We start from the raw sequence: 22,662 nt of genomic DNA on the forward strand, positions 1-22,662 counted from the left end.
ACAATGGCAGGTCCTATTATGGAGTGAAATAGTTTGCCATATCTGCTCACCTTGTAAACTTCACCTTAATTATATTTAAGGTATGCAGATACCATATAATTAGCTTCTACTTTTTTACCTGCACTTATCTGGACATGAGTTTATACTTTGGCCACCTTTGGAAGGAAGTGTGGGATAGAAGTGCTATTGCTGTTGTTGTTATTGTTATTATTATTAATTTCCAAGTTTCTTTCATGCTCCTTTTCCTGTATCTCTGGCACATCCTTTTTGGGATGAGATGATTATATAATGAGGATAAATTAACACTTTGTAGGTACAACCAACTTTGTTGTACTCCAAACCAAGAAAGATATCAGAAGCTAATTTTGTTTGAAAAATTGTCCTCCCTTTCTTGGTGTATGTCCTATTATATCTTGGCTGATTTCACCTCCATCAGAGTTTAACATTCAGGTAGCTACTTAGATTTAATTCAGGCACTGAAGTCTGGGAACTAACTCTAAATTAAATCAAGCAGTTTAAGGTTCGTTTGCTCAAAACCTATTAGACAACCAGACACATTTATTAAACTGGGCTTCTGTTAATCCAAGCAAATTGGTCTTTTGGTATATTGCTGAAGCAGTGGTCCAGCACTTCACTATAATAGCTCTATCTAGAAAAATAAATTAAAACCTTGTCTAGGACATGTATAAGATGGAGCTTATACAGGAAGAAACAGTGAAGCTATGAGTCTACAAACAGCCTAAAATGACATCATTGTCTCCATCACTCCTCTCATGGGGTTAATCACATCAGAAGTTGGCTGACTCACACAAATCAAAATCACTTTTAAATCAAAATCACTCTTAAATCAAAATTTCTACTGCACTGTATTCTAAATGGTAATGCAATGAAGCATTGGCCTGATTCTTGCCATCATATGACCAATTTGATCCTCTATTGTAAAAATCTTGTATTTGGGAAATATTACTCATCACACAGTGAAAAACCAGTCTGGCTATGCAATAAAGCAATTGGACAACCTGCTGGCCACATGACCAGCTATAATACAAAACTCAAGCATGTTATTTGGCCACAGCTGGTTTTCAGCTATCTGGATTGGCCTATATTTATGGTAGAACTTGGAATAAATCCCAGAGTTTCCCAAGACAGTAAACGGTCAGGTTAGATAGGAGTTCACTTCTCTGCACATGCATAGCAACCTTTACATCCAATAGTTATCATGTTTTAATATACAAAATAATTTTTTATTTATTTATTATTTGATTTATATCCCACCCTTCCTCCCAGCAGGAGCCCAGGGCGGCAAACAGAAATGCTAAAAACACTTTAAAACATCAAAAAAGACCTTAAAATACATTAAAACAAAACAACATTAAAATCATTTTTAAAAAAGCTTTAAAAACATCTTTTAAAAAAAGGGTTAAAACATATTAAAGAAAACATATTAAAAGCAATTCTAGCACAGATGCAGACTGGGATAGGTCTCAACTTAAAAGGCTTGTTGAAAGAGGAAAGTCTTCAAAAGGCGCCGAAAAGATAGCAGAGATGGCACCTGCCTAATATTTAAAGGGAGGGAATTCCACAGGGTAGGTGCTGCCACACTAAAGGTCCATTTCCTATATTGTGCAGAACGAACCTCCTGATAAGATGGTATCTCCAGGAGGCCCTCGCCTGCAGACCACAGTGATTGACTGGGTATATAAGGGGTAAGACGGTCTTTCAGGTATCCTGGTCCCAAGCTGTATAGGGCTTTATACACCAAAACTAGAACCTTGAACTTGGCCTGGTAGCAAATGGGCAGCCAGTGCGATTCTTTCAGCAGCAGGGTGACATGTTGGTGATACCCTGCCCCAGTGGGCGGTCTAGTCGCTGCATGTAATATATTGCCAGTGCTAATGGCAATCAACAAACCCAAGAGATTCAGGCATACTGTAGAGATAGCAGCAGTGCTCATCAACTATCTTCTGTGATTTATAGGTTATATTTTTGTTTGGATCAGCCTGAATATGAAAACTGTAAAAGAGTCACATAGTGACTTGTGTCACATGAATAATAGCATCATTATGGGGCTACATCTGCAGACAATGATATCCAGTCCTGTAAGCATATTCCAGAAAGTATACACAATATAAGAACAATGCTGTGAATCAGATGGAGAAATTATTTTGCTTTTGTTTAAACAAGAATGTTACAGAATGTGTGGGGGTGTTGTTTTTAATCCATAGAATCTGGAAAGCTTTAGTGCAGATTTTTAGACTTTGTGGCTACAGATCAGTACTCATGTGAAGAGTTCTAGGATTGCTCCCAAGCCTCATGGGCTTCTGATGCTCAAGGAAACAATCCCTAGAGTTCATTGCTTCCGCAGAGTGCATAAATAGAGGTCAGAGAATAATAACAACTCAGAACACTTTAACCCTCAAGAGAGACTAAAGGCAGAAGAGCCCTGGGAGAACAGGAATTCTGTAGCTGTTTTAAGTCACCTTTGTGAATCAATGGAAAGTAACAAAAAACCTCAGACTATCAGAATGGCAGCTCAGCATTGCTTTGCATTCTGTTCTATCCTTCCATGATTATTGCCATTTTCAAAGCCAGATACTCTTACTAGCTTTAAACTCTCCCTATTTTGGTGCCATATTGCATGTGCAGCTTAAAGAGCTTAAGTTTGTGATTACACCTAGGAATCAGATGCATGAGCATAGATAAGATTTAAATTGCAGGTACAAAGATGCAACTGCAATTACACCAAACTGCAATTTTCAAGTGTAGAAAGTAAAATCTTGGGTGCGTTTGTCTGAAACTATAATGCTAAAAAAAAAAAAATCAAACTCAGTAAATAGAGCTCCAAGGTAAGATTCCCATATTCAACGCCCTTCTTCCTCATATTAGTTTATGCAGCTCTGACCAACTGTCCACTACTGTGACTATGGTACAATGCCATGATGCTTCTTAGGGAGGTATGCACAAGATGACTGGGGAGCTTTCCTATGTCCCAATCTTGCCCTCACAGCAGACTCTGTGGGGATCCTTTTAGGGAACTTCATGATCTAAATCTGACAAGTGGGATGTGGATCCAAAAGACATTTCAGCCTTTATTAGACAATGGTCCTTCCAAGGCACTATAATGTTATGTGTTAACAAATCAATTACAATTCAAGGCAGACTTGCCTCTGGTTTGCTTCTTCCTGAGCAATCAACGTACAGCCTGTAGGCAGAACATAATTGCTTATCAATAGATGAGCAAAATTATCCATATTATATAGTGTAAGTAGCAAAGTTGGCTCAGTAGCAGAACTCATGCTTTGCAGACAGGATCCCAGGTTAAATCCCCAGCATCTTCAAGTAAGGCTTGGAAAGACTCCTGAAATGTCTAGATTTTTGCAATTCATTACAGTGGGCTGCCTTTGAAATGGTTTGGAAATTGCAGCTGGTGCAGAACTCACCAGCCAGATTGTTGACTGGGGCAAGACGGTTGGAACACGTAACTCCAATTTTGGCATGGCTGCACTGGCTACCAATTAATTTCTGGGCCAATTTCACAGCTCTGGTTTTGACCTTTAAAAACCTTATGTGGTCCAGGAACCCAATATCTCAAGGACAGCCTCTCCCCACATGAACCAACTGGGACGCTGGATTTGTTATCTGAGGGTCTTCTCCCTGTGGCACCTCCAAAGGAGGTGTAGAGGGTGGCAACATGAGAACAGGCCTTCTCAGTGGTGGCTCCCCATCTCTGGAATGCTTTCCCCAGGGAGGCACACCTGGTGCCATCACAGTCTGTCTTTGGGCACCAGGTAAAAACATTTTTATTTACCTAGGCCTTCTGAGTTTTTCTGTTTGTTTTTTAGTTAGGTGGGAAGGAATTGGATTTTGTTTCTGTATTTGATGTTGTAAGTCACTTTTCAGTTTTGAAAAAGTGACTAATAAATATAATAATAAATAATAATAAAGTTGCTGCCAGTCAGTGTACACAGTTACTGATTTAGATGGACCATTGGTCTGACTTGGCAGGAGGAAGCTCCCTATATTCCTAAAATGCCACTACTCACAATTAGGCTCTAGTGCAGGGATGGGGAACCTCAGGCTGTGGGGCCAAATGGCCCTTGAAACTCCCCAGGCCACACCCTCTTTCCCCAGGCCACATCCCTCACTGGCCTTGCTTCACATCCTCTCCAAGTGTTTTTGCCTGGTTGTAATTGCTGATGACTGTTGCTTGTCTGGATAGAGGATAGAGAGGGGTATGTGAGTGTGTGTAGAAACAACCCTACAGTAAAAAAGTACTGTATATTCATTGTTCCACTCATGTTTGCCTCAGTCCCCAACCACCATCGCCATGTGGCCTCTGGAAAGTTGCCAAGAAAGTAATATGCCTGCAGTTTGAGAAAGGCTCCCTATCCTTGCTCTAGTGCCATGGTTTTCAGACTTTTCAAGCTGAAACAATCGTTTCCATGTTGACTTATCAGCCAAGGAAACCCTGCAAATCTACCCGGGTACTCCTGCATGTTCTAGATGTTTCTGGACATATTCCAGGGCACAATCTCATTCCAGGTGGGACACTGGCCAAATTTGCAGGGCTCCATTCCTACCCCACATGAATTCAGAATACACTCCACAGTCACTATTTCTGGGGAAGATCAGTACTAGTGAACAAAGTCTATTTAATGAAAGCTCATCCACCAATACTGATTTTATTCAGGAACCACAATATACAGCTTGAAAACTAATATTCTAGACTGAAATCCTTGACTACCTGAACAATCTTGCCAAGAAAACATTTTATCTTCTCTCTATCACCTATGGGGGTAAATATCTAAATTAAGCAGTCACTAGAACTTTTTCTTCAGTCACTAGAACTTTTCTTTCAGCATTTATAGAATCCTTAGTATCAGAATAATTTTTATTGGCAAAGCTGTATGGAATGGGTAACTGATTGTCACTGAGCATTCAACAGCAGTTTCACACGTATTTCTCTGACGTGTCCCCAAAGGCACAAACGGCATGGACAGACTAAGAGAGAGATGCTTGTGATCTTAGCTTGAATTCACAGATGCTGAAAGTTATTCAGTCCCCAGCGGCTTTAAAATGCTGTGTGAGATTCTAAAATTGTAAGTACATTCTGACACTCATATTGGAAACACTGCTTATTTGATCACCAGCCGTTTTTAAATGCTAAGCAGAAAGCCCAGCATTATCCAGTAATCATGGTGGTGTATTGAATTCTAGTAACAACAATAGTTACTAAACACAATGTTCCAATAATAACTAACTGCATACTGTAAGGCTCATGTGTAAAAAAAAAAGGGGGGTGGTATGAAAAACATGGGGGGAACAAAAAGAAAAGCCAAGTTTAGAAGCTTTTTGTTTCAACAGCAAGGAAAAACTATGTTTTCACTGTGGTTCAATCAATGTGGAGATTCCTATATAATATGGAAATATAACATGATACAAAGACAATTCCTTTCAAATGAAATAAACAAGATTTTATTTTATTTTTAAACCAGATCAAACCTTTGTGTTGTTGCCAAACCACCAAAAGTATGTGAGGGTACCCGACTGACTGGGCCAAACCACAGCAGTGATATTTACTTCCTTATTCCTGATGGCCACAAAGGGGACACTCAAATGGACACGTTCCACAGGACCTGTGGAAAGACAACACATTAATATACATATTACACATCTACACATCAGAAGTGGTTACATGCCAAAAAGAAGAAGAAGTCCTAACAAACTCGTAGCAACTGAAGACAGGTGTAAAGCAACCAACCCTGCTTGTTGCAATGACAAAAAAAAAATACAATATCATATTCTCTGACAAAAAAATATTTTCTTCTTTTTAAAATTGAACTTGCCTCCAGCTTAGCTAATCCTTCATAATATAGTTAAGGCTCACCATAATATCCAAGTCAGCTACGGAAACAGTTAACAAGTTATGAATTTTTCACTATATCTTGCCTCCGCTAATAGGAACTGTAATCCACAGCAAGTATGATCTGTGATGGTGATTTCAACACAGGTAAGGATTCTGTGTAGAGTGATAGTTAACAGCAGTAAGCATGATTGTTTGTGAGTTAGCTTTCAATCTGTTGTGCTGAATTACATTACAATTTTAATTTGTATATCGTATTCCTTATTTTACTGTACTCAAGGTGGTTTACAACCCCTAGAACTGTCAAAATATACAACAAAAATTATATGGCCATCCTAAAACTAAAGCTTAACAATTAGCAGAGTTTGAGAATCCATTGTGCTAAATATTCATTAGCAAGAGCCCACTAGTGACCGAGTTGTAGGGGCCCATTTAACTTAGATATCAAAAGGAAAAATCTATGGGCAGATTCTAATTTTCTATATACTACTAAAATACATAGGTTCAAATGCACACACATATACCCTGTCACCTGTGCAGGACATATTCATGTATGATCCAGGGATGTTTCTTATAAAATCCTTGGAAGTAGGGCCCCTTCATTTCCCAGTTTCCACATACCTGGGAGCTAACCCCATTGAATTCAGGAGGACTTACTTTTGAGTAGATATGGCTACGATTGTGCTGTAAATCAATGGGACTTCTGAGTGAACATAGCAAATGATTGTGTATCTTGTAAATCTTTCTCTTCCCCCAAACCCTATTTTCCAAACTAAGTAGGCAGGGCTTACTTAGGTGTCACTGCTTTTATTATGTAGGAAACTAATACTGATTTTTTTTTTTTTTAAAAAGTGTTCTACAATGACCAACTGGTTTTGACAATAAACTATTATATGGGGTGTATGTATTCTACATCTCCAGTATGTGTGTGTATATGGAGTTTTTCCAACCTCCTTGTGAAGTAGGGTTGCTGATTATAAATGAAGGCAGCTCACACAAAAAAAAATCCCTTTAAAATCAAATAACCATAAAAACAAGTATAAAACAGTTGCAAAATACCTTAAAATTGTATGATTCTGAATTTTGTGTTGGATGAGGTTGCAGTTCTCTGCACCCTTCGCTGTTCGCGTAAGCCCCATTGAATACATTGGGATTTCTTTCTGAGTACACATACAGAGGGTTGAACTACCGTATTATCTTTCCGGCGCCAGGTAAAGACCTTTTTATGCTCCCAGGCATTTTAATCATTTTAATCATTTTAAACATTTTAATCATTTTAATCTATTTGTCTGATTAACTTCTGTAACATTGATTTTTTATTTTGTATTTGTCTAATTGTATTGTGTTTGTTTATATATGTTTTGTGATGTTATCGTTACGATGTATGTATTTTATCTTATGCTGTTCACCGCCCTGAGAGCTATTTGCTAAGGGCGGTATATAAATGTAACTAATAAATAAATAAATAAATAAATAAAACTATAAATATATTTACAAGTTGTGTAAATAATAAACATCTCTGATAGTCATGCTTATATAAATATTTCTTCATACTATGTCCCAGTAAGTATCTGATTTCACACTATGGCTGTACATTATTTCCTCTACATTTTAAGTGTGCTCTTCTTCCTTAGGATGGTCACGGTTCCCCTCTGTTGTCTCCATCCTGACGGGCAGATTAGACTGAGAGATGTTGAGTAGTCCATGGTCACCCAGTAAACTTTATAGCTCATTTCCATTTTTTAAAAAAATATATTAAAATGATTTACATGCAGGCAAAGTTTGTGAAGTTAATCCACACAATACATTTAAAGTACATAACTTCCCCCAAAGAATCCTGGGAAGTGTTGTTTCCACTCACAGTTATAGTTCCCATCACCCTTAACTAACTACACTTCCCATAGCTCCTGGTGGGATTCATGTGCTTCAAATGTGTGTTGAATGTGCTTTAAATGAATGGTGTGCATCTGCCCTAGGTATGCTGTGCATTCATTAGTGATTGAAAAGAACCATTTTAAAAGATACTTTTTTAAACAGGAGAGGGGCTGTAGCTCAGTGGTAGGGCATATGTTTTGCATGCAAAGGTCCAATATTCAATTTCTGGAAAAGACTATTGCCTGGAATCCTGCACAGCCAATGCTAGTCCATGATGACATCAGTACTAAGCTAAATTGTACCAAATGGTCCGAGTCAGTATAAGGCACATTCCTTTGTTCCTAAAAGTGGAAAGAGACCCAAGTAACAATAACTCCAATATTTATTTATGTATTTTATTTACAACATTTATATACTGCTTTATTGTAAAAAAAAACCCTCTCACAATGGTTTACAGAAGGAATTAACACAAACTTATTGGCAAAACCAATTAAAGACAGGTATTTAAAAACATTCAAAATAATAAAACCAACAATGAGTTAAAAACAGATAAAAAACATAATAGCTTCTGCATGCCTGGGTAGGCTTGCCTGAACAAAAATGTTTTTAGCAGGTGATGAAAAGAGTACAATGAAGGCATCTGCCTAATGTCAATCAGCAGGGAGTTCCAAAGGGTAGGTGCTGCCACACTAAAGGACTGATTTCTTACAAGAGCAGCACAAATACTATGTGGCACCTGTAACATGGAAAGCACATCTTGAACTTGACCTGGTAGCAAATCAGCAACCAGTGCAGATTTCAGAGCAGAGGTATTATGTGCTGACAGGGTCTCATTCATGCCAGCAATTGTGCCACAGCATTCTGCATTAACTGCAGCCCTTGGGTCAGGTTGTGCTGCATGGGGATTTCTGTGACCTTGGCTGACTGGCTGCCAGCATTTTTTTTAGTTTTGGTTTTTTGCTTAGGAATCCTGAATGGTTGCGGGATGCTGAGTTTTCTGCCTTACTCATAGGAATCTTGTAGTTGGCATGATATTGCATTTAGGAAATCATAACTTTTCTTTTCCTTTCCTATTTGCATTTCACTTACCTTTAACATCACTCCCTTACATCCATAGAAGCAACAACAGTGGTTCCATGCACTCAGCTCAACACCCTTAAACCCACTGATGATGCACCTTTCTGGTTGCATGACAGTTTGTTTCTTGCCCAATAGTGGACATTCCAGGCAGGGGGTTGCCAATCGTGCTTGAATATTGATATTTTTGCAGGGGATCCCTAGTCAAGCCTTACCAACAGCACAACCCTAACAATATCTACTCAAAAGAAAGTCCTATTGAATTCTTTGGGGCTTAGTCTTTAGAATTAGAATTCTAAAGTTAGAATTTAGAATTGCAGCCTTCAGGGGCATCCATCTTTACTCCTGAGCATTCCCATCTAACATCTCCACAACACTAGGCTCCTTTCTTCCTTCAATGGCCTTCTGGTGACAAGCCTGGCCTGAGGGCACTTAAACTCTTCTTGCCAGAAGCAAGCAGGCTAGATTAAATTTTCCCTACCCAGGCTCCCTAAGCAGGTAAGAAGGAATGATCCCTTCACTTCAGCTGGATTTGGGAATACCCTCCTTTAGCTAAAATTTCTATCTTAATTTTCAATCAAAGAAATATTTTTGTTTGAATTTCATGACCCAAGCAACTGTGGTGCTTAATATATTATGCTTAATGACATCACTAGGTCCTGCCCTTGAAATCTCAGGGTTTGGGATGCTTCTGACCTGGCAACCCTCTATACAAAGACAAAGTATCTGAACTATTCTGGGATTCTAGCTACATAAACAAATGCTTTTTAATACTAAAACCAAGCCCAAGTACACATTAAGATGCAGTTGTCAATATCAGAACAGTACAGAGCTAGGGAAAATCACAGATGTTCTGAAAAAAGAAACTATACCAACAGGTAAAATGGTTTGACTTAAAGATGCCAAACTTACTCTAGTACCCTCAGTACAAAACAGCAGATGGATAGTTAAGCTTTCACTTCAAGAAATTGGACATTTAGTTTGTCACTAACAGGGGACAGACAATAATAAGAAAAGATAAAAACAGATGGGAAGATCTGAAGTTTAAAACTGAAACTTTAGTTTTCTTTCCATCTGCTTTCCCTCCCATTGTTTTTGTTAGCATGCATGTGTGGAATCGAATGCTAATTTGTCATTGTTATACAGCGGGCATGCTTAGAATAACTGTTTCTTGTGGCTGCTCAGAGATTACAGTCAGGTAAACTGTTCTAATTGCAAGCAGGTGGGAGATCTCACAGTTAATCAACTTATTCTCTGGGCCAGTTCTAACAGAATGTTGTGCATCCATAAAATGACTTTGTGCATTATTCTTCAGGGTACACATTAAAACCCATACATCACAATGCACACATCGATGTAGGAACATAACACACACACAAAGGTACAATATGAGAAAAAATGACCAAAGGAAATGTATGTGCCCTTAAAAAAACTTGTGCACAGGCCCATGACACAGATTTGCATAAATTTTGTGTTTGTTTATTAATTTAGGACAACTTTCAGAGAGAAAGCTGCCCTGTAAGCAAAGTAAAAATATTTACTGCCCCCCCCCAGCAACAATGCCCCTGGTATGTACTCTCAAGGCCCAAGTACTGTCATTTTATAGAGCAGCTATAAAATGTTTTTTTCAGGGATATATAACACCAGAGAGGATTAATTATGTGTACCTGGCATTGTAATCATAAACATTCTTCATACGGTCTCTATGGGATTACAGGATGATTAGCCCATGCAGGTGACTACAAAATGTGCAATGTAAAGCATCCACCAACACCTCCAAGGCCTTGAAGGGGCTTTTCCCAGGCAAAACATCCCTTGATGTGAATGGCATTATTTCTCCACCATGGATACTGGGACTTGAGGTTCTAGTACCCTTATTGCAGCAGGAATAAACATGCCACCAGGGAGATGGAGCATTTGCCACCACTTTTGCCACTCCTGCTGTCTTCCTCACCACTGCAGAAAAGTAGCTGGTCCATTGGGGAGGAGAAGGGGGGAAAGAGATCAGAGGATGAGGTGAAGGCAGTGAAAGCAAGCCTGCTCAGCTTTACCTGTTCATAAGGAATTGAACAGAGGCACTTGCTTGGCAAGAACTCCTAGTTATTTTCTCATGACATCTCTAGAAGTTGCCCTGACACTTTTAGTTAATTGGAAACATCCAGGACAAATTGCAGTCAACTGTGTTATCAACTTTTAGGCAACTTGTTAATTGCTTCTAGAATTCTTTTGACTAAAAGATGGTTTAAAAACACCAAAGCTCTTCGGGCAATGTATGTTAATAGAAATACTGGATTATTATGGAAATGAATGAATTGACAAGTATTTTATATACTCAAAGCCAGTATATGTATTTTTTTTCAGTCTTGTGTGGATGGATGGGTAGGACAGCTCACAGATTACACAGACCCCCAGAGGGCAAAATACATCTCTACATCTCTGCTTTGGAGCCATGTTGGCAATGTGGCTGGGATACCACTGCTTAGTTTGTGCAAGGAGATTGAGCCAATGGAGGATCCTTGCTCCCCTTGATATTCTTATTGTGCTCTTCTCCAGGCTGACCATGGGATGGGGGTGGGGGTGCCAGAGGAGAACAGTCTGGGCTGTATATAGAGAACAAGATGTCTTCTCTACTCACTGTAGTTCTGCTTATCTAATAGAATAGTGAGACATCATATGCTTTCTTGTGTTATCAATATAAACCAGTATTCTGCAACCTAGTGCCCTCAAGATATTTTGGACTCTCATCAGCCCCAGGCAGAATAGCTAATGGTCAGGGATTATGAGAATTATGGTGTAAAACATCTGGAGGGCACCAGAAAGGGGAAGATTGATACAATCTATATTACAATATTTTTGGGGAAGGCAAAAATAACATTAAAAACAAGAATTCAAATCAGAGTATGACCTATCCAATGTGTATACATCAATAGGAACAATGTGATCCTGTGGATATAAAACATCTCCTTGAAACTAACCATTTGGAGCTGCTGACTCCATTTCCAACTCTATGCAAAAAAAGAAGAAAGAAGAGAATGAAAATCTGTAAAACCAAACTAAATGACCCTACAACATTTCTGGGCTTTCTGCTTCTTCTAGTTAAGGAGTAGTTCAAAGTAGCAATTGTAGCATCAAGCAAAGATTTTGCCTGATCTTCAGAACAAAGAAGAAATCCTCATAAGGCTATTGTACAGGCCTGCAACAAAGCTCAAGTGCTGGGAACCTTTGGCACCCCAAATGTTGCTGAAATACAACTTCCATAAGTCCCAGAAAGCATGGTTAATGGCCAGGGATGATGAGAGTTGTAGTTCAGCAATGTCTGGAGAAGCAAAGGTCCACCAGACGTAACTTAGCCAAATCAGCAGACAGGATAGAATTGTGGTGACAGTGAAAGTATGGTCATTTGCATGGAAATTAAAGAAGAATGCAACAGGATTGGCATGACTGCATAAGGACGAACACCATGTCCAAAGTTGGTCCATTCAGATACAAAGAGTAATGCTTGTGCCCAGAGTATTGACACTTTAGATGTGTTATTTGGAGTGCAATCCTATGCATATCTATTCAAAAGCAAGTCTCATTGAGTTCGATCAGACTTACTTCCAAGTATGCATGAATTGGATTCAGGGTTGGCCCTAGCATGTGACAAAGTGAGACCATTGCCTCAGATGGTGGACACTGGGTATCAGGAAGCAACAGGGAAATGTTTGGAGGACAGAGCTGTGTGTGCCACACAACTTCCTCTGCATCCCCTAATCCCCGCTGCTGCCCTTAGGTACTGTGGAGGACACTGTGTCATTGCTAGTGTTGGAATAAGAGTCAATAAGAGTCAACAGCCAGTCTGGTTGGAATGGGAAGAATAGCTTCTGTCTATGGAATTTTGCTTCAGGCATCAAAACATCTTGAGACAGATCTGATAGGACTTCAGCCTCCATTGCTAAGTAGCCTTTAAAGGCTGTTCAAAGGCTTCCATGAAAATTCATCATGGTTGTAGTATAGTTTATAATACTTTTCTTATCCAATTGAGTAATTATTCTCAACATTTATCTTGTTCAGGCCATCAGTTATGTTTGTTTTACAACCACATCAGTTGAGTCTGCCAAAACTTACCTTTGTGGTACCCATGTGGTATTCTTTTCATTATGTTTGGTTATTTTTCCTTAATATTTATTCAGGAGCCTTTTATGCTATGGAAGTTAAATAGAACTGCTAATATCTATCGCAGATTACTATTTTAAAACATAACACTAGCTATTCTCCAGTCTTAAGTAGGGTGAATTGATTTCTTTAAAGCAATTTCTAGCTGGCTTCTCTAACATTGTTGGGAATTATATGGACTCTGCATATGATCACATCACACACACAAACACTTAATCTTCATTTCATCCTGAGGTGCTGTTAATCTTCATTTCTTTACTCTTGTGCATCAACTTTTCCATGCAACCTAATTTAATTGTCCTTACTAAAAATAAGAGAGTTGTGGGACATTAAAAACCCTAAGCAAATAGACTAAAAATAACCGGGTAGAGGTGACAGAAATTCTACATTTTCCCCTGATTGTATTGAGGAAGGGACCATGAAGGTATAGGGTACTTTTATAGCATGTAGATGATGGCTAATGTCATTAAAGCATTTGACTCCCATAGCCTTTACAGCAGCCTTCCCCAATCTTGGGTTCCAGATGTATTTGGACTACAACCCTTATCATCGCTGACCATTAGTCATGCTGGCTGGAGGTGATGGGAACATAAAAGCATAGAAAGCTACCTTATACTGAATGAGACTAAATACATTTAGTTCAGTATTACCTACACCAAGGGTAGGCAAGATGTTGCCTTCCAGATCTTGTTGGGCTACCACTTTAATCACATGTGACCAATGGCCGTGTTGGCTAGGGCTGATGGGAGTTCAGCAACATCTTGGAGGGCATGACTTTCGCTACCCCTCATCTACACTGACTGGTAGTGGGTCCCTAGAGTTTCAGTCAGGGATATCTCCCAGCCCCACCTGGAGATGCTATGGATAGAACCTGAGACCTTCCACACACAAAAATGCTGCTCTACCACTGACTTGCATCTCTTCCCCCTGCAAGGGGTGGGGTGAGGTTGCAGTCCCATCTCCGAGTCATGTTTGAAGAAGTCTCTTGTAGAGCATAGAATTTGTAGCCTTTCCTACCCTTTCCCAAAGACTTCTGCTCAGGAGTGCCAATAAGATTTTCTGGGTGTGGTACATTACATTTCCACCCACCCCTCTACATTCCCCCCTACATTCCCACCCGCTCCTCACCTTCGGATAATTTATGGACAAGAACTGCTACTTATGTACATATATTACCAATACGAACAGTTATTTTGAATCCACAGTCTTGATTTAAGATACGGGTTCCCAAACGCTGCAGACCATCAGTGGTCTGCAAACTTAATTCAGGTGGTCCATGAGTTAATGGGAGTCTAGAATTAAGAAGGTTAATCTTGATAATGTTTTTTGTTTTATTTCTTGAATTTTATTGTATTATAATTTGAATTCATTGTGATACAATAAAATACAAAAAATAAAAGAAGCAATAAAAATACAATTAAAAATCATACAGCATCTAGCCCAACATATTACAAATTGCTACAACAGGCTGAAGTATCATTAAATGATCTGCTAAGAGCCTCAGCAATTTTCAAGTGGTCAGTGTGTGTGTGTGGGGGGGAAGTTTGGGAACCACTGATTTAAGACATATTTAACAGATTTTTAATTTGCCTGCCAGAGTTTCTGCCCTCACAAGGCATTTTACAGCAGTTATAAATAGTTCACAAACCATAATCATATTTAAATAACATTTGAACATAAAATGACATTTTAAAAATAGGAGCAGCTAAAAAAACTTGTGCAACTCGGCTGAACCAACTCTCAGCCTAACCTATCTCACAGGGTTGTTGCAAAGATAAAAGGGGAGGGAGGACCCAGGAAGAAAAGTGAGGTCATTATGTCATATTCACAATCCATGCAGTGAGCAGAAAAAACATGCATAAAGGTAGCCCTCACCTAATTGTTGTAACTGCAACATTTCACAGACCTGCTATTTTACAGCAAATTACTAGATAGATGATAGATAGATGATAGATAGATAGACCTCCCAACAGACACACACAGACACACACAAACAGAGAGAGAGTGAGAGAGAGCACGTGCAGCTTGACTGAACCAACTCTCAGCCTAACCTAAGGGTTGTTGGAAAGATTCCATACACACACACTGAATATGTAAAAATATATACACCCTATAATAATAGTTTATTGTGAAAACTAATTGGTCATTGCAGATTTTTTTTAAAGTATTAGCTTCCTGCCAAATAATAGCAGTGCCACCTAAGTAAGCCTTGCCTAATTGCCTTAAAAATGGGGAGGGGGAGAAGGATTAACAACACAATCCTGTGCTACATCTACTCACAAGTCTCACTGATTTACAGCACAATCCTAAATATGTCTATTCAAATATAAATCCTATAGAATTCAGTGGGTTTTACTGCCAGCTATGTGGGATTAGGATTGTAGCATTACTCCCAGAAAAGTGAGTATATGATTAAAGCCTCATATTGGGACAGTTTTCAAAACAAGCTATGTATTAGACAAATAAACTGTCCTGTTAGCAGCCCAGGGAAATTTAAACTTGTGTGCCTCCTTATATTTACAAAACTATAACACGCTATAATGTCATCAGATGTTGCATGTACATTTTTCTTATTTCTGTTCAAAAATTATTTGATAGATAAAATGTATAATATGCTCTTTTCTGCAAATAATTAAAAATGCATGTACACTTTAATCATAATCGCTGGATTTGTTTACTGAGCATGCCCATCAAGATCCTGCTGCGTTGTGTGTACTTCTTTGATCTTCTGGATCCTGTGCTGGAAGTGCACACAGAGAGAAAAGTGAGCAGGCAGGTAGATACACATGCTACTGCGAAAGTGAACCCCATTAACCAATATGCAGACACAAGCAGGAAAAGGGAGCTCTTTTCCATACTTGCATGTTTCTTTACCTATTGCGTGACAAATCCTTTGTCAATCATAGCTCGGACTTCACGAATTGGCTAAAAACCTGAAAGGGTGAGGATTGGAGCAGCCAGCTAGCTCATTTCAAAGGAATTGTGGGAGAGGGGCAGCTCACATTTTGGTATACAACTTTTCCCCCCAGAGCACTTATTTTATTTATTTATTATTTAATTTATATCCCACCCTTCCTCCCAGCAGGAGCCCAGGGTGGCAAACAGAAGCAGTAAAAACACTTTAAAACATCATAAAAACAGACCTTAAAATACATTAAAACAAAACAACTTTAAAAACATGCTTTAAAAAAATATTAAACAAAAAGGGTTAAAAACATTTTGTTTAGAAAAAAAGGTTTTTTTAAAAAAATATTACAAGCAATTCCAACACAGACACAGACTGGGATAGGTCGTAACTTAAAAGGCTTGTTGAAAGAGGAAAGTCTTCAATAGGTGCCGAAAAGATAACAGAGATAGCGCCTCCTTAATATTTAAGGGGAAGGAATTCCACAGAGTAGGTGCCACTACAATAAAGGTCCATTTCCTATGTTGTGCGGAATGGACCTCCTGATAAGACGGTATCTGCAGGAGGCCCTCACCTGCACAGCACAGTGATCGACTGGGTATATAAAGGGTAAGACCGTCTTTTAGGTATCCTGGTCCCAAGCTGTATAGGGCTTTGTACACCAGAACTAGAACCTTGAACTTGGCCCGGTAGCAAATGGGCAGCCAGTGCAATTCTTTCAGCAGCAGGATGACATGTTGGTGATACCCTGCCCCAGTGAGCAGTCTCGCTGCTGCATTTTGCACTAGCTGCAACTTCCAGACCAACCTCAAGGGCATCCCCACATAGAGCGCATTACATTAATCCAACCTGGAGGTTACCAGTGTGTGGACAACAGTGGTCAGGCTATCCCGGTCCAGAAATGGCCACAGCTGTCTTACCAGCTGAAGCCAGTAAAAGTCACTCCTAGCCACGGAGGTCACCTGGGCTTCTTCCTAGGATTCAGACTTAGTTTATTGGCCCTCATCCAGCCCACCACCAAGTCCAGGCACCAGTCCAGGACTTGCAAGGCCTCTCCCAATTCAGATGTTATGGAGAAATAGAGATGGGGATCATCAACATATTGCTTGCCCCATGTTAAACAGCATGGGGAACAAGATGGTACCCTGAGGAACCCCACAGCACAACTGCCAGGGGGCCAAAAGACAGTCACCCAGTGCTATTCTCTGTGAGCGACCTTGGAGATAGGATCGTAACCACTGTAAAACAGTTCCTCCAATACCCAGCTCACCAAGTCAGCCCAGAAGGATACCATGGTCAATGGTATCAAAAGCCGCTGGAAGATCAAGTAAGAATAACAGGGTCACACTCCCCTTGTCCTTCTCCCGATAAAGGTCATCCATCAGGGCGACCAAGGCCGATTCAGTCCCATAGCCAGGCCTGAACCCAGACTGGGATGGGTCAAGATAATCTCTTTCATCCAAGAGTACTTGCAATTGCTGCGCCACAACTCTCTCAATCACCTTCCCTAAAATGGGGGTATTTTCAACTGGCCTGTAGTTGTCACAAACCAATGGGTCCAGGGTGGTTTTTTTCAGGAGTCGTTTGATCACCACCTCTTTCAAGGAGGCTTGAACCACTCCCTCCCGCAACAATGCATTGACCACACCCTGGATCCACTCGGTCAAACCCCCTCAGCAAGCTTTAATAAGCTAAGAAGGGCAAGGGTTGAGAGGACACATTGCTGGCCGCATTATCGCAAGCACCTTGTCCACGTCATCAGACCGCATCAATTGAAACTGTTCCCATTAAGTTGCAGCAGACGTTGCACTGGACACCTTATTGGGGACTACAGTAGATGTGGAGGAGGCATCAAGACTGCTACGGAGATGAGCATCTTTACCCTCAAAATGCCTTGCAAACAATTCACAGTGGGCCTCCCAACGGTCTAAAACTCCATTTCCCGGAGTTGATGTAAACAGACTCCTGACAATACGGAAAAGCTTCACTGGATGGCTACTTGAGGATGCAATGGAGGCAGAGAAGTGGGCCTTCTTCGCCGCCCCCACTGTCACACAGTAGGCACGGTTATGATGTTTTACTCATGCCCGATCAACCTCACAGCACATCTTTCACCACTTCTGCTCTAGCTGTCATCCAGCCTGTTTCATTGTCCTTAGCTCACTGGTGTACCAAGGTGCAAACTGGGCTCCACAATGCCGGAGAGGGCGCTCGGGGGCAACCATGTCAAGAGCCCGACACGCCTCGCTGTTCCACAGCATGACAAGGGCTTCAACAGGGTCACCTGCTCTATCTACTGGGAACTCCCCCAAGGCATTCAGGCATCCAATGGATTCCATTAGGCTCCGGGGGTGGACAATCTTAATCCGTCCACCACCCCTGTAGGGAAGGATTGGAGCTATAAGTCTAAACTTCACCAGGAAGTGGTGTGACCATGACAATGGGGTGACATCCACCCCCCCATCTCCAGACCACCCCTTCCTCCATCTGGAGCAAAAACCAACTTGAGGGTGTGCCCTGCCCTATGCGTTGGGCCAGTGACAACTTGAGACAACCCCATAGTCATCATGGATGCCATGAAGTCCCAGGCCAGAACACTTGATGCAGCCTCAGCATGGACATTGAAATCACCCAGGACTATCGTTCTGGGCTCCTCCAACACCACAGCCGAGAGGGTGTCTGCCGGCTCGGTCAGAGAAGCTGCCGGGCAGCAGGGTGTATGGTACACCAGCAGCAACCCTAATTTACTCTCTCCTCGGCCCAACACCAGGTGCAGGCCCTCACAGCCAGCTCTAAGACAGAGTGGTTTCCTGGTGACAGAGATGGAAGTTCTGTAGACCATAGCAACTCCTCCCCCCCGTCCTTGCAGCCAGTGCTGGTTTTGCACCGAGTATCCAGGTGGGCAAAGCTGGGTCAGATCAACTCCTCCAAGCTCACCCACCCAGGTCTCAGTAATGCACACCAAATCGGCACCTTCATCCACAATCAAATCCTGGATCACAGTGGTCTTATTGTGTACTGTTCTGACATTAACAACACACACAGGCCAGTGGGCAGAGCAGATGAGCAATGAGGAACCCATCCATGAGAGGAGTGGCAGCAAGGAACAAGGCGCAGATAGCCTTGCCCTCATCTTCTATGGTAATTCACCACATCCCCATGGCTATATTTCCCTCAACCCATGATCACTTAAATTAGGGTGGCATCACCCATGTTAGAAACTTAGAAACTTACTCTTTTAAAAAATGAAAGCTAAGAGTCTGAATACCCTGCTGACCCTGGGTTCAATAGAAATTAACCCTTTCTACCTGTCTGTCAGTGGCCCTTCTTCTGCTTGAAACACATTCTTCTCTGGGCATGTACTAGGTGGCAGAGCATAGCTGGTGAAACAGAAACAGACCACAATATTGCCTCTTGGGTTATATTAATATAGTATTTAAGCTTGGGATTGGGTTTAAACACTTTGTGCCTTATATACTGACACATGATCCTTAATTTGAGACTCCAAGATATTGCTATAATGCACCTAACAAGATCACTTTCTCTCTAGAACTGATTGGAATATTTTGGATGAGAAGAAGAAAAGAAATGCAGAACCTCAGCTTGATCATCTTTCTTTGTGACAATATCACCCTCAAAATACTTGATCACATCTGTTCCTTGTAAAAGGCCAGTATCCCTGTCCCTATTACATTTTGCCTGCCAGCCTTCAATGCAAAGAATCTGCCAGACTCCTTTTTAATGTCCTATTATTTTGCTCCTCCCCTCAATCAGTAGGAAATAATAGTGGCGTCTTTGGTGGCTTGCATGCTTCAGATAAAGTGCAAATGAACAGCTGAAAGGATCATATTTCAAAAATATTGTTAGCACTCTGACATCAAACTTTGAAATGTGATTTCACAGTATCATAGAATCATAGAATTGGAAGAGGCCTATAAGGTCATCGAGTCCAACCCCCTGCTCATCAGGAATCCATCTGAAAGCATACCTGACAGGTGCCTGTCCAGCTGCCTCTTGAATGCCTCCAGTGTTGGAGAGCCCACCACCTCCCTAGGTAATTTGCCTACAGTTACTGCACATGATACTTACACCAAAAAGCAGGAGTTCCCAACCTTTTGAGGCCCAGGCACACATTTGGAAATAAAAGGAACCGGCATATCAATTTCACACACAAAAAAATGGTGATGCTCAGAACTCTCCCATGAAAAAAATTACAGACACAACAAACAAAACAGAGAAAAGAAAAAGCTGGCAACCCCCTGTCACAAATAACATCCCCAAAATGCATTTTAACAGAACAAAGAAATGGAAGGGGGGCTTGGTGGGTGCCTAGGAGGGTGTCTGAGGGTGATACATTGGGAACACCAGCAAAAGAGGAACCAGAAATCCAAAAAGGGGCCCATACATCACTAACATAATAAAAGAGAATGTCATGCCAATCCACCAGTCAGTCATATGTGCAGACCCCACACATGTATCCCTAATTGCAGGGAAAAAAACAGTATGTGTGGCTCCTGATGCTGAAAAGCCTCAACTACCATCTGTGACCACACAAATGCAGTGCCATTCAGATTAATAGTTATGGTGCTGATTATCCATTCAGATGTGAATAGGAGGGTTGTGGGTGGTCCTTCCATCCTTTCTGCCTAGCCAAATGTTTGCCGACCTGGGCTGCTACTGGGAGAAAGGGCGGGATATAAATAAAAAAATAAGTAAATAAATAAATAGCATGTAAAGCCCTGATTATTGGCACTTTGCTATAAATATACACAATAGTTTGTCGCCTCATACATGTCAAGGCAGAAGGGGACTAATATGTTGTGTGTATAATCATACAAAAACAACAGTATTGCAGTGATATTAGAAAAGTGCAACATACACCTATCTGTTGTAAGTCCATAAAGTGATGCAAAATTCTCTGCCTATGAATTTCATTATAAATCTGAGGCTGTGCAATCATAAACACACTTACCTAGAAGTAAGGTGCCATCTACACTATACATTTAAAGCAAAATCATATCACTTTAAACAATCTTGGCCTCCCGTAAACAATCCTGGGAAATGTAGTAGGTTAAAAGCTGCTAATAGAAGTTAGGAGACTCCTATTCCCCTCAGAGATATACAACTCCCAGAATTGCCTGGAAACAGAGATTGACTGTTAAACTATTCTGAGAATTGTAGGTCTGGGAGGAGAATGGGGGGTCTCCCAACATCTCTCAGCACCCTTGACAAACTACAATTCCCAGAATTCTTTGTGGGAAGCCATGACTGTTTAAAGTGGTATGATACTGCTTTAAATGTATAGTGCTGATGGGGCTAAACTCCCATTGAACTCAGTGGGTTTACTTCTGAGTAGACATATTTAGGATTGCACTGTAATGGACCTTGAGACACTTGCAGTGCACCACATTCCAGCACAGTGCCAGCTCACCATCCATTCCAGTGTATGCCTTATTAATTAAAGCTACAGTGGTCCTAATAAATCTAAAAAGAGAGTACAAACCAATTATAAAAAAAGGACAAGATGCCACAATTGGCTGCTAAAAAGTACATGCAGTACCACAAAAATCACAGGATGGCACAATGAAGTAGCTAAAGTTATATGTAGGTTTGTCCATGCAAAAAACTATCCAATCTACATTTGTAGTCAGGAACTTCCCCATTTTAAGAATGAACACATTTGTCTGAACAGAAATTATGTGTGCATCTTATAAAACTAAAAAAAGGACAGAATTTTCAGGATACAATTTTAAACAAAATCAGTTTTGAACTTACATTGCTCTTTGACATGACTGGCAAGCACGTTTGACACCATAAAATTAGCATCAAATTAAACTAAGAAGAAAATAGCAAATCAAATTTTTCAAGGAAAAGAAATGCTGATGGGTGATATTCAACATCACACACATGGATTTAGCCTTCCATGCCTCCCCCCTCTGCAACTCCCCCACCAAATCCTGGAGCATCCAAATCTGCTTCAGCAGATTTTAGGGGCACAAGGGGACAGCAGGGAAGAGAGGAATCCATTCTGCCAGCAGTGCACATTCCACTGGCAGAAAGACACTGTGAATTTCAGTCAGTGTTTTCAAAGTTATATAACCAGTGGCTTAATATATGGCTGTAATATATGGCTGGTTCATATAACCAGTGGCTTAATATATGACTGTAACTTTGGACCACACATTTATATTATGTGTATCCAGTACTTTGTTATTGTTGTTTTGTGATGGTACTCACCAGTATGAAGTACCATTGCTTCTTTTGTTACTGTCCATGGCAGCCATTTTGTGCTGGCACCCACTGCATTTGTATCAAGACATGAGTACCGGCACCTCATTTTTTATGGAAAGACAAAGCACTGTGTATATTTGTTATTAATATATTTTAACAAATCTACATAAATTCCCACTACCTTTAGTGACTGTCAAAAATTGTAACCCTAACTGGCTAGCAGTGTGTTTAATTACAGAGAAGTCCAAAAAATTTCTTTCCATTAAATATGATTTGTCCAATATTCAGTAAAACTGAATATTGTAAAAGTTTAAAGTTGATACCAGAAAGGAGCAATTGGTTTATATTGTTTTGAAGCATAAAGCTTAGAATATAAGTAAACAGTTTGGCATCATCTCAATACATACGAGTGGTATTTATTACTGCATCTCAAATGGATATGTGTTCTATGTATAAAAGTATATTTATCTTTATCTTTCTATGTTACATGTTATTTATGAAAATAAATAAATAAATAGTAAACATGATTTGTGACTGATTTTTACAAAAGAGGCAG

At 40.3% G+C, this 22,662-nt stretch overlaps 1 protein-coding gene across 1 annotated transcript in view; it reads right to left on the bottom strand.

Annotated features, from left to right (window-relative positions):
* SORCS3 (sortilin related VPS10 domain containing receptor 3) overlaps window positions 1-22,662 on the bottom strand; it is an 800,669-nt gene that overhangs the window by 60,024 nt on the left and 717,983 nt on the right. Inside the window, exon 20 of the mRNA XM_061636066.1 lies at window positions 5,503-5,636. Within this exon, the coding sequence (XP_061492050.1) occupies window positions 5,503-5,636 (134 nt within the window). The remainder of the gene's footprint in view (window positions 1-5,502; window positions 5,637-22,662) is intronic.

The sequence above is a fragment of the Rhineura floridana genome, chromosome 7 (assembly GCF_030035675.1).
Source record: "Rhineura floridana isolate rRhiFlo1 chromosome 7, rRhiFlo1.hap2, whole genome shotgun sequence".
Lineage (NCBI taxonomy): Eukaryota > Metazoa > Chordata > Lepidosauria > Squamata > Rhineuridae > Rhineura > Rhineura floridana.